This window comes from Psammomys obesus, unplaced genomic scaffold (genome assembly GCF_907164565.1).
Source record: "Psammomys obesus unplaced genomic scaffold, mPsaObe1.curated_primary_1811, whole genome shotgun sequence".
In the NCBI taxonomy this organism is placed as follows: Eukaryota; Metazoa; Chordata; class Mammalia; order Rodentia; family Muridae; genus Psammomys; species Psammomys obesus.
The window spans coordinates 14,688,141-14,701,062 of record NW_026596095.1 but is presented as its reverse complement, the minus strand read 5'-3'; the positions used below and the strand labels follow the sequence as shown (position 1 = coordinate 14,701,062).

At 39.6% G+C, this 12,922-nt stretch overlaps 1 protein-coding gene across 21 annotated transcripts in view; it reads left to right on the top strand.

Moving 5' to 3' along the window:
• Ank2 (ankyrin 2) overlaps window positions 1–12,922 on the top strand; it is a 467,017-nt gene that overhangs the window by 328,799 nt on the left and 125,296 nt on the right. For 17 of the 21 annotated variants that reach the window (XM_055628050.1, XM_055628064.1, XM_055628061.1 and 14 more), the window contains 3 exons: window positions 7,542–7,640; window positions 11,259–11,444; window positions 11,859–11,882. In XM_055628050.1, the coding sequence (XP_055484025.1) occupies window positions 7,542–7,640; window positions 11,259–11,444; window positions 11,859–11,882 (309 nt within the window). The remainder of the gene's footprint in view (window positions 1–7,541; window positions 7,641–11,258; window positions 11,445–11,858; window positions 11,883–12,922) is intronic. The other 4 variants (XM_055628051.1, XM_055628045.1, XM_055628060.1 and 1 more) reach the window with 1 other exon arrangement.

The following is a 12,922-nucleotide window of genomic DNA, read 5'->3' as shown; positions in this document are numbered from 1 at the left end:
GACCCAGTGGCTTCTAGCTCATGGTGCTTTTACTCGTGGCTAATCCAAATCCTAGGGTTCTGCAGGAGGCATCCCTCATATGCCTTTTTGGACTCCAATATGGTTAAATGCCATTGTCTTGGAGGTTTGGGGATTATTAGACATTGAGGGCCACTTATACTTCAGCCAACCTCAAGAAGAGCATTGTGTTTAGATTTTATTGTTAGCATATGAAGAGTTATATGTCTGAAATATGTGGAGGTAACTGTTTAAGATAATTTCTTTCGTCAACATAAAGGAAGGACTCTGAACTAAGAATGGCAAGGTATATGCCTGGTAAGGGAGACACAGGTCTGAACATGCCCATCGCTAATTGGGCATTGTGCTTATTAACTGTTGCCACTGATTAATTTTCTGAGCAAACTTAGCAATGTCTAACAACACACATGTATTACAGTTTCTGAGCAGGGGCTTAGCTGGTGTCACTGTGCTTCAGAGTCCCTCCTGAGATCAAGGTGGGAACACCCTGAGCTACAGCCACAGAAAAGCAGTGAGTTTTTTATAATTATTTTTATTAATTACAGTTTATTTACTTTGTATCCCCCCTGTACTTCCCCCCACCTCCCAATCCCACACTCCCTTCCCCAGTCCACTGATAAGGGAGGTGCTCCTTCCCTTCCCTCTGATCCTAGTCTATCAGGTCTCATCAGGAGTGGCTGTATTGTCTTTCTCTGTGGCCTGGTAAGGCTGTTCCTCCCTAAGGGGGAGGTGATCAAAAACAGGCTAATCAGTTCATGTCAGAGACAGTCCCTGTTACCATTACTATGGAACCCACTTGGACACTGAACTGCCATAGGCTACCTCTGTGCAAGGGTTCCAGGCCATCTCCATGAGTGGTCCTTGGCTGGAGTATCAGTTTCAGAAAAGACCCCTGTGCCCAGACTTTTGGGATCTGTCACTGTCCTTGTGGAGCTCCTGTCTTCTCCAGGTCTTACTATCTCCCACCTCTTTCGTAAGATTCCCTGAACTCTGCCCAAAGTTTGGCTGTGAGTCTCAGCATCTGCTTCAATACCCTGCAGGGTAGAGCCTTTCAGAGGCCCTCTGTGGTAGGCTCCTGTCATGTTCCCTGTTTCCTCCCTCCCCCGATGTCCATCCTCTTTGCCTTTTTGAATGGGGATTGAGCATCTTCGCCAGAGTCCTCCCTCCTGATTAGCTTCCTTAGGTGTACAGATCTTGGTATGTTTATCCTATATTATAGGTCTGGGAAAGGATCTTCACCAACCTTATATCTGACAGAGGGCTAATATCCAGTATATATAAAGAACTTAAGAAGTTAAACAGCAACAAATCAAATAATCCAATTTAAAAAATGGGGTACAGAGCTAAACAGAGAATTCTCAATAGAGGAATATCGAATGGCAGAGAAACACTTAAAGAAATGTTCAACGTCCTTAGTCATCAGGAAAATGCAAATCAAAATGACACTGAGATTTCACCTTACACCTATCAGAATAGTTAATATTAAAAACTCAAGTGACAATTCATGCTGGAGAGGATGTGGAGAAAGGGGAACCCTCCTCCACTGCTGGTGGGAATGTAAACCCATACAACCACTTTGGAAATCAATCTGGCACTTTCTCAGACAATTAGGAATAGCACTTCCTCAAGATCCAGCTATACCACTCCTAGGCATATATCCAAAAGATGCTCAAGTATACAACAAAGACATCTGCTCATTCATGTTTGTAGCACCTATTTGTAAATAGCCAGAATCTGGTATACAGCCCAGATGTCCCTCAGTTGAGAATTGGATACAGAAATTGTGATATATCTACACAATGGATTATTACTTAGCGATAAAAAGCAAGGAAATCGGGAAATGTGTAGATAAATGGTGGGAACTGGAAAAGATCATCCTGAGTGAGGTATCCCAGAAGCAGAAAGACACACAGGGTATATACTCACTCATAAGCAGTGACTTTTAAGGACTAGGTCTTGAAGCTACCCACTATCAATCCCTCCATAATCAATGCCTTAAAGTAAACTATTAAGATATTCTACATTTAAAAGACCAGACTTATCTGTTTCAGAATAATTTAAACATGAGTTAAAAACATCACAGATGTATAAAGAAATATGGATTGTGTTTATTTTCTTCATTCATCCATTAAAGGCATATTGATTGAGCACCTTCTGTGGGCCAAGCATCGTGTGTGGAAATATGTGCATGTGGAGGCCAAAGGTGGCCATTGCTTGTCTTCATCTACTGATCTCCATGTAATCATCATCATCATCATCATCATCATCATCATCATCATCATCGTTATATTTGAGACAGTGTCTTTCATTGAACCCAGAGCTCACCAATTTACCAGACTTGAAGGCTTGTGTACTCCAAGGATCTGTCTGTCTCTGCCTACCTCTAGGGTTGAGGCATGCAGGCGAACCCCACTTTTAAAATCATTGCTGGGGTTCTGAACTCAGGCCCTGTGCTTACCCAGAAAGCACTTTTGACCCACTGAGCCAGTCCCAGCTCTTTGCGAGGCATTTTATAAGCACAAAATAAAGATTATTGATGGGTCTTATTTGATATTTGGATTCTCCCAAGGTCAGCTTGATTTCTGGATCTGAAAAAGCTGTAACTAATCTGACAACTATTAACAATGATTAATAAATATGTATTAAACCTTCTTGTGCTGCTTCTATTCACGGAGTGTAGTATAAATATCTCAATATAGCTTCCCTTTGGATGAACCAAAATTATCTCAATATTTTTCCTTCTCAGCTCTTCCTTACATTCTTACCTTCTTACAAAAACCTTCCTTTCATTTTCAGTATCTATAGTCAGAGCATTTTCCATTACATCCTCTCTATTCTTAGCATCACAATCTCCTAAAATGCAGATATGTTCATGGCAAATCCCTGTTTAAAGAGCTTGAGTGACTCTCACACCATTTACAACAGAATGCTGAGTCCTTAGTGAGGTAGTAGGCCCAAGTCCTGCCAAACGCAGTCCCCTCACCATCTGGCATTGAGTCATGCGCAAGGCCCATTTGCCCTCTCTTTTCTCGTCTCCACCTCAAAAGCTGTTCCTGCTTCTGTGCTTCCGTGATTCCCCTACTTTTACACTGAGTCACTTCAGTGACATCCTGCTGACAGAATTTCCTCACACAGCTGAGTGCTATGTCCATCATCTATGCTCTCTTTATGTAACATGTAATACAAAAACAAGTAGAGCAGTCATATATGCCCCTCAATCTGTTCATGGCAGTTTAAGTGTGGTTATCTCAGCTTTGGGCTGGGTGTTCTCATGGAAAGAGATGTGGGGAGCAGAGGAAGCCGTGAGTGGAAGGGTAAGGAGTGGATGAAGTCCTCCATGAATGTGTGTTATTATCGAGGACCAGTCCAGTGACTCACGCTCACGGGAGTAGGCAAAGACTTTCGCAGGCCATGCTGAAGGAGTAGGCAAGGCCTTCCTCTGGTCTGTGTCTGGATATTGACTATACAGCATAAACCTGCTGAGGCTCTAGGTTGCTTGGGTAGTCAGAACTGCTCTACCACAGCAAGCATGACTCACCTGATCACAGCTCTTCTGTAAGTCAATGGGTTTAACTTTGCTTCAGTCTCTCTTTGTCCCAGTCCAGTTTCCAGGACCAACCTGTCTGTTTTGGATGTAGCAAAAAGGTTTTGTGTTTGTTTCTGAATCACTGGCTGAGCACAGTTCTAAACAGTAAATAGTGACCAAACACTTTTTTTGTGTGGAATAAATATAAATGAGTGAGAAATAATTGATATTTTCCTATAGACAGAGGTAGTGTTCATAGGATTTAGAAAGCAGAGGCACACAGGTGGGCTCTACATTTTTATCAGTGCTGGGGATCTGAACTCTGGACCTCATGCTCACACAGCAAGCACTTTACACACCGAGCCATCCACCCAGCCCTGTGCGAGGCATTTTTATGAACACTTATAACATTAAAGCTTCTTGATGAGAATCCTACTTGATGTTTGAATTCTCCAAAGTTCAGCCTGATTCCTGGATCTGAGAAAAAGTTATAACTAACCTGAGACCCATGACCAATAATTAATAAATAATATGCATTGAAACCATTTGTACTCTAGGAGGTATGGATTCGTTATTCCAGAACTACCATGTACAACTCTCTTTTCTTGCACCTAGGATAAGCCAAAGACGCAGGTGTCTTTGACCTTTTGTATAGCGATGAGAAATTATATATGCTCTCATACATATCTCCACTTAAACCCTTTAAGAGAACCAAAAAGGCATGGCATATTGAGCGGCATCTTCATGTATGTTTGAGAATCCCTGGAATGCTAGGTTAAGCAGGAGTGAAGATGAAGAGTTTCCGATACAGGTTACAATGTGTCAGTACACTGCCGTTTTCTCTGTCCTAAGTGCCCAAAGGAATATTCCTGGCTCCAGTTCTCCATGTCGTCAGTGTGGTGACATTACGGTCCCAGGTCTCCACCTTCAATGTACACTATGGCAGATGCTGATCTGCAAAAGCTGACTAAAGGCCAGCGTCTGTTCTGGTCTCCTACACCCAAAGCCAAGACGTTTGATCTTGTTGCTGTTGTAACAGATTAACAGACACAGTTAACAAGCTCAGTAGTTTATGAAAATACAAAATATTTCTCCCTTAGTTTTGTAAATTAACAATTCAGGGTTAGAGGCATGGTGTCGACAAGGCTCTTTTCTTCTGAAGGCTGTAGCTGATAGTTCATTTCTCAGCTGGTTCCATCTTCTAAAGGTGCCCTCCCTGGATCACAGCCCCTTCCTCCATCTTTATTGCCAGCAGATAGAGTTTACTCTTTTCTACCGTCTCTTGCTTCTCTGAGTCTTATAAAGATGTGCTTTGTTATATTGAGCCCACTGGATCACCATCTCTGCAGCTCAAGATCTTCAACTTAATCACACCTACAAAGTTCTTTTGTGCCGTATAAGGGAGATTCTAATGATTAGGATGATGTTGGCATTTCAGTCGGCAGTGTTCCCAAAAGGCTCATGTTGAATATTTGGTGCCTGGCGTGAGTGACACTGAAATGTATAGAGAGACTTTAAGAGGTGTCATCTATCTGTGTGTGCAAGAAGGAGGTTTCTAATGGCAGGTCTTTGAAATTACCCCTGCCTCTGGTTCTGAATCAGCTTTCTCCTTCTTGGATCTCAGCCACATCAGTGCCCAATGCCCCATCCTCCCACTGCCTTGGACATGACTATTCCTGCTTTCATGGCTACTCTTATCATGAGCTGAAATTCCCCAGAAACCTTGAACCGAAACAAACCCTTTTTCTATTATGTTATTCTGTCATATGTTTGATCAGCAAAAAATAAATAATACAGATAGATATGGAGATCTGTAAGGCCATCACTCAGCCGGCCAAAGGATGTTTGAAAGGATGACAGAGAAGCCTGAGCAAGGACTGGGACCATACTTGGGAACACTAGATAGAAAGTCCTGTACTCAGGTAATCTGTAACAAGGAAACATGGGGATCCTGGTTTTACTGAACTTTTTTCTCATCATGCATATAATCCTCCTAACCTAATCTGTTACAGATAATAATCTGAAGCACAAAGAGTGCTGTGTAAGTTGCATGCATTCAAGATGATGAAATAATCTTGAACTGGTAAATACAGAAGACATTGTACAGATACCAGTTTATGCAAGTCCTATATACAATAAGAATCTATGTAATCTATGGAGTTAATATTAATCCATCTTAAGTAGTTTCAACAGTTCAAATGGTCCAGAAAATGAGGGTCTCTCTGCAGCTCAAGACTGCGGGTTGAGTCTTCTACGGGTAGAGGTCTAAGCACGGAGCATTTTCCCTGGAGGAACTCATGCCCTCTTCCTGTTTCCTTCATGGTTGAGCTACCTACAAAGTTCTATCAGAGGAGAACTATTAGCAATGGCTGTGCTCTGTTAAAGTTCTTTTTCTCTCACTGCACCCCTACCTCTTACTTGTCGTGAGAGATCCTCATTCTACACCTACTCGTTGTTTTGAACAGTCTTTCTTGGCCTCCCCTTCCTTTGAATCTCTAATTCCATCCTTCCGCCACCTCTTCAGTGATCTTAAAATATACCCGATTTCACCTGCTTGATATGCCTTGGAGAATACACTCTCCAGCTAGCAGTACTTATTCACAAATTATAACACTACCGTTAACTTACTCCTCCCAAACTATTGCTATTTTAGATTAAAAATTACTTTCACCATTTGGAACTTGGGTATTTTCTTTCATAAACATAAGTTAAACTTCTTTACTTATTTTACTTGTATAATTGGTATTTATATTTTGCTGGTTACTGAATAATGTTTCCACTTCTACAGGGCGCGGGAAAAAGATTATTCCAACAAAGCAGTTTATGTTTCACTGCCTTCTGAGAGAGGAAGGGGTTAATAATCCCCAACTGCTCCTCTCACTTTTGCTCATTCTCAGTAACGTAGGGAAGTGTAGACAACAATGTTTAATAACAGGAAATCAGAATTGTCCAACTGTTTGAGAATTTTGAGTCAAGCTTTTTTTTTTTTTTTTTTTTAAAGAAAAATGTGTTTCCCCTACTCGGCAAAGTTGGTATATAAATAACCAGACAGACATGAAAAGGAAATATGACAATTAAATTTAATTTTAAATGGTGTAACATTTCTGTGGATTTTTTTCTAAAAATACATAATAATGAATGTCATTATGGTATGTTATCATAGGGATAGCTCAGCTACTGATGGCTGCACTTCAATAAGTAATTGAGCAAATGAATGTGAAAATGAGTGCTAAAATTTCAGAGTGGTTTTAAAAATCATGTATAAGTTAAATGTAAACATAATGTATAAGCAATGCCACTGTGATCAGAAGTATAGGATTTCTCATCTTCAGTCAAGTTCATGATCTCTTCTAGCATGATCTGCTATGAATAATAGCTGTCACTATTTGTTAAGACACTGTGTATACATATATGTACATACATATATATATATATATACATATGTATTATATATATATTCAGATATTACGTAGATACTATTATATTAGGACAATGGCAGTCTGTTTAAGATTCAGTGTTTCTCAACCTTTCTAATACTGCAACACTTTAATATAGTTCTTCACGTTGTAGTGACCACCAACCATAAAATTATTTTGTTGCTACTCCATGACTGCAGTTTTGCTACTGTTATGAACCATAATGTAAATCTCTGATGTGCAGGATGTCTGATATCTTACCCCCAAAGGGCTCACAGCCCACAGTTTGAGCACTGTTGGTTTAAATGGTTTGTGGATTGATACGGAAGATATTACATACATAATGTATGTATGTATGATGAAATCTGTTATAGATGCATATTCTATAGAGTTCATGTTTTAAATATCTTAAGCAGTTTAAATAGTTCATTTTGCTTACTTAACTTATGAAATGACAAATGCAGAAGATATTACATGGCTAATATTTCATAAAGCAGATGAATTTTTTCCTTATGATATAACTTGAGTTATGCTGAAACTTTCCAAAGACTGAGATTTCTGTTTTTGCTCTCTGTCCTCAGAATGGCTTCACACCTTTATATATGGCCGCCCAGGAAAATCACATTGACGTTGTAAAATATTTGCTGGAAAATGGAGCTAATCAGAGCACTGCTACAGAGGTAAGTCTAGTCTCAGATTCTTTTGTTTTAAGGTCCATATTCTTTATATCAGTTTCATTTTGTCTGAAGCATGCTGGGAATGTTCACATTACTATTATAATCCACAATAATGGCCCCTGAGTGACTCGGGTTTGTGCATATCAACATGAGTTTATACCTTCAGTTTAGATTGATGATCATGCATTATTATTTCCATTATCATTAAGCTTGGAGTTCCTGTTGTTGGTGCAACATGGGTCTCAGTCTGTAGCCCAAGTAGGCCTTGAATTCGCAATTCTCCGGGAATTATAGGAGCACTTGCAACCTGACTTGCTTTTGGAACCTTCACAGCATTCTAAAATTAGATTACCATGAGTGATCCCTGTCCCTTTTTGTTCATATTCTAACTTAGGATCCAAAGCACTTCCTTGAAGGAACAATTTCTAACCATTAGAAATAATGTATGGCCATGTGTGTTAGCGCTATTTCCTAAGGACTGTATCACAACAGTGTTATTTATGACAAATAGATCGGGTGTGTGGCTGTGACCATTGCACCCCCTGACAAGAACGTTTGACATCAGCTCAGATTCTGAGGATTCAGCACTTCTGGACACACACAAGAGTTGGAGGGAAGGGGGCTCAGGGCTCCACTTTCCTATGCACATCTTCTTTAGAAGCAGAGATGCCTTTCTGTTTCCTGTAACTTGGTGCAAAATATGACTGATAACTCAGAAGCCATCTTGACCTTTCTTAATGTCTAGTCTGTCTTCCTCTCTGACAATTAAATCTTTAGGCAAAGTGAACACAGCCCCCTTTCGTGCTGTGCTGGGCAGAAAAGTCAATGGAATGAGCTAAACTTACTTTTTATTCTTTGGGAGGGGATAAACCTTTTATGGAAGTGCTCACCATCACCTTCTGACAGTTTATTCTCATTAAAGAGTCGCCATCATTGCTGCACAGGCTATGTGTAATAAGTTATTTCATATAAGCCTTGATTATAACTAGAAAACACAACTGCCCATTGTGTCTTGCTTCTGGGTTCTGCATTCGGTAACACAGACATAATTTATGCACTTGCAGTATGGATGTGTGAGTATTTTTTATAACCTGGGTCTTTTTGTCCCTCGAGACACTCATTTTGCCTATGAGTAGACTGTGAATACCATAAGGCAATGCTCAGAGACATGTCTCAGAGACTGCGTCTCCAAGAAGCATCCCAGCATAAGGGAATCCATCTGTTTTCTTTTTCCTTGAAGGCTGAATTGTTAATCAGAGGAAAGGTTCGCGTCAGAATTCTCTCACCCACCCAGGAGACTTGGGGCGGCTAGTGTGGGTTTTCTGTGAACTCAGTTCATGATGTTCTCAGCGGATTGGCAACGTTTTTGGTCTAGTTGATCAGTGCAGCATTGCAGTGTGATTCCAAAAATAGCCCTTAGTAATCATTGTATCAGCAGAGGCCGTGGTATACAGTGGGCTGCAGAGGCTTTGAGCCTCTGCTTCTCTAACCTAGTATAACACCTGCAAAGGAATCAGTCAAAAGGGCATGGGACGAAGTCTAGCCTAGCCATGGGTATGTCTTATGTTTCAGCCTTTAAAATATCATTGAACTAAAGTTGTTTTCTTATAATAATTGGAAATTTATAAACTTACTATACTGAACCCTACCACCTACGCTAATGGTTACGAAGGTTCACATTCTGTAACAAATGATACTGTGCCAGGGATGAACAACTGGTTCTCTAATGCTCTGTCCTGAAATATGTCCTTTGGCTTCGCTGGAGTATGTATGATCTGCATAAGGAGCACTTCCGTGCTAGTAAGTAACAATGATATGTAAAAATAGATTATCAACCAAATACTATGTCCACTTAAAAAACAGATAATCATAAAATCCTTTCCCTTGGCAGGGAAATACAGACACATGAAGAAATTCTTAGTTTTCAGTTTTCTCATAAATAGGATTAGTAAATAAAGGATGAAATAAATCAAAGCTGCTGATCTTAGTGGGGTTTCTTTTCACAGAGTTTGATTTTAACAGTTTTTCCTCATATTTAGTCTTCTTCCCTGATATACTGGTCAGAATGAATTCTTCAGTGTTGGAATCCAGCATTTATTACTCTGAAGGGAGTTTTCTGTACAGCCAGCAGCAGCATTTTTTACAGCTCTCTTCTCCCTTCCTTCCTCCTGAATTTCACCAAAATTTAAGGCTATAATCTTTTTTACTGGGGTTCCATTCTGTGGATTTTGTCTCCAAGGAAAAACAAAACAGAATGAAAACAAAGTCCCCATTCTGTTAGGACAGACTGCTGCAGAGTACTAGAGAAAATAGATCTGAATAAGCAAATGACCTGGGTGTGTCCTTCATTCACACAGTACCCAATTCATGACACACCTGTACATGCGGCTGCAAGCTGTTCTCTACTTAGGACACTCTCCACGCCTCCATTCAGTGAAGTAGTGTGCTCTATTTAAAAGTCCACACTTATTCAAATGAATAGTCAACATTTCACACTGCTTATGTGGTTCATGCTGCCTGTGTGGTATGAAACACTTGAGAAAATTATTTTCCCTCAAAAGCTCACAGTTGTCACTTAAACAATATTGATAACAAATTAAGTAGTTAGATTTGGGTGAATCACCCTTAACATGGAATGATATATTTTAATTAATCAATCAATTAATTAATTACAGTTTATTCACTTTGTATCCTGGCTATGGCCCCCTCCCTTGTCTCCTCCCAATCCCAACTTCCCTTCTTCTTCTCCCCCTATACCCCTTCCCTATCTATCAATGGAATGACATCTTTTAGTGTACAATCTACCACCCTTGTTCCTGCTATTCAATTGGACTTCTAACATTTGCTTTCAAATGTCAGAAAATCAAGGAGGGATACACTTGCCATCTTTCCAGGAGCTAAATACTTGCTTCTGAAGGTGCAAAAATTGACTTTCCAAAATTTGTAGCTTCGTTTTTTTGTTTGTTTTTTGTTTATTTGTTTTTAATCTCATCCTGGAGGTCTTCCTAACTTTGCATTGTTTGTTGCTGTTGTTTGCTGAGTTCTCTGTTCTTAAGTTGACAGTGGAGAAGTTGGGTTTTAAGTGTTATCTTGCATATGCAACTTTGTGCTGAAATGATCTTAATGAAATGATCTAAAATGAAAATAGTTGCAAAATTAATGGCTAGTCTAATTTACCAAACAGCTTTAGGTCACATTAAATTTCTGATACCCTAATATAAATTATATCAATTACTCTATCATCAACTCACCCCCCCCCAAAATGCAGAAACACCTCTCCATCTCGTACTGTGGTACACTGATTTTTCTGTATAGACCACCACTATTTTTCACTCCCAGTTAGATTTGGTTTCCATTATTTTTTTTCCTTTACGCTAGAAGACATAATTTTACTTTCCTTTTACAAACACGTATTTGACCCACTCCTTCTGTAATATGACCCCATTCCATAACCAGCAGGATTTGTTATGATGCAGGCAGTGTCGAGTGCAAAGGACAGAAATCAGGAAAACAGTCTGAGAAAGCTGCTGGTAAATGACAGAGGCCACTCTGCTTCTGGACTTCACAGTGATCCTCCGTCCTGCTTGTCCGTCTCACTCATCCATGTAAATTATATTCCAGGATGGCTTTACTCCTCTAGCTGTGGCACTCCAGCAAGGACACAACCAGGCTGTGGCCATCCTCCTGGAGAACGACACCAAAGGGAAGGTACGGCTGCCGGCTCTGCACATCGCGGCTCGGAAAGATGACACCAAGTCTGCGGCCCTCCTGCTTCAGAATGATCACAACGCAGATGTACAATCCAAGGTAAGAGCCGAAGAGTCTGTGGATAGGTCCCCTCCGCCTGCCAGCATCCTTCTGGGTGATGACCAAGGAACAGGTCCTGCTGATGCAGCATTCTGTTAGGAGAACACAGAAGCGTTTCCATGAGTATGCCAGATGGAAGGGGACTGTCTGTTAGGAGACAGTAACAAAAAAATAAGGCTAAATGATTTTCTTTAGAAGAGCAGATTCCATCTTTGAGACATTTGATTCAGCATTCTGTTTACTCCATTGACTATAGAGAGAGTCAGAAAGAATGACTATTGTGTGATGGAGTTGCCGTTTCTCACTCTGTCTTGTTGGAATAGAATACTCAGTGGCCTTGAGCAGGATCTGCTGTACCTTTAATTCTGCATTGTGTAACATCTTCCCTCTTTTCCCCACAAAACATTGCTTCAGATGATGGTGAACAGGACAACTGAGGTACAGTATTGCCATTATACCAACATTTACCTTGTTTTTTATTTATTGTTAGTTTTCGCCCAGTTAGAATAAATGCTCACTAATTCATACTAATGATTAAAGTTCTATTAGTGGGAAACTGTTTAGAGAAAGTCCTGTAATTAAGAAATATTGGCAACTTAATTGTATTTGATAAAACACAATTATATTTATATTTGAAACATTATTAAGCCAACTATTTAAATAGTTTATGAGTCCAGCATGAAATAAAACACTACCATTGCATATGTTTTAATGAGTGAACCGTATTCTGAAACTTGCAAAGAGATATGAAATTTTTTCTCTTAGCAAGAATATACAGACTAGGCTTTAGGGAAGAAAAACGTCAGGAAGTTTCTCTGTTATTTAATTGCAGATGCCTTTTTTTCTGGAATTTTTTTTCTTCACCACATTGTTTATAGTTAATAATGGCTCTGCGAATCACGAGCAAAGCAATTGATTTTTTTTTCCCCTGTAAATCTTAAAATACTTGCCATTAAATCCTCTTCCTCATATAAAGTAGGTCATTATAAATGAGAACATTGAGTTCATAAGTCTCTAGCGTGTGTGTTTTTTTTTAGTCACAGCATAAACTTTATTGAAGGTATGCTATAAAAATTAATCTATACTCAAAAACAAGTGACTGCTTATGAAGGCTGACTTTTGTTTTCGTGAGGCATTCTCTAGAATAATTATTTTTTCAGCACTGAGCTGGGGACTTGGCAAAGTTGTAGAGCCTTGAACATTCATGCAGCACTCACAGAAAATGACATAACTCTCAACTTTATTAACATATTCATCTACTGAGATGCAATTTACTTGAATTATTTTAACTGTTTCTTTTGTTTGTACCTTTTTTTTGTGTGTGTGCATGACATAGGTACTTCAAGTCATCTGCTTGATAAAATTGTTCAGGACTGGAAACATACAAATTGATCTTAATTACTAACTCTAAATTTTAGGTACTCCTCGGGATTATTTTTGTACATTATAAAGGGTGCAAGCGAACAGGGAGTTGGGCA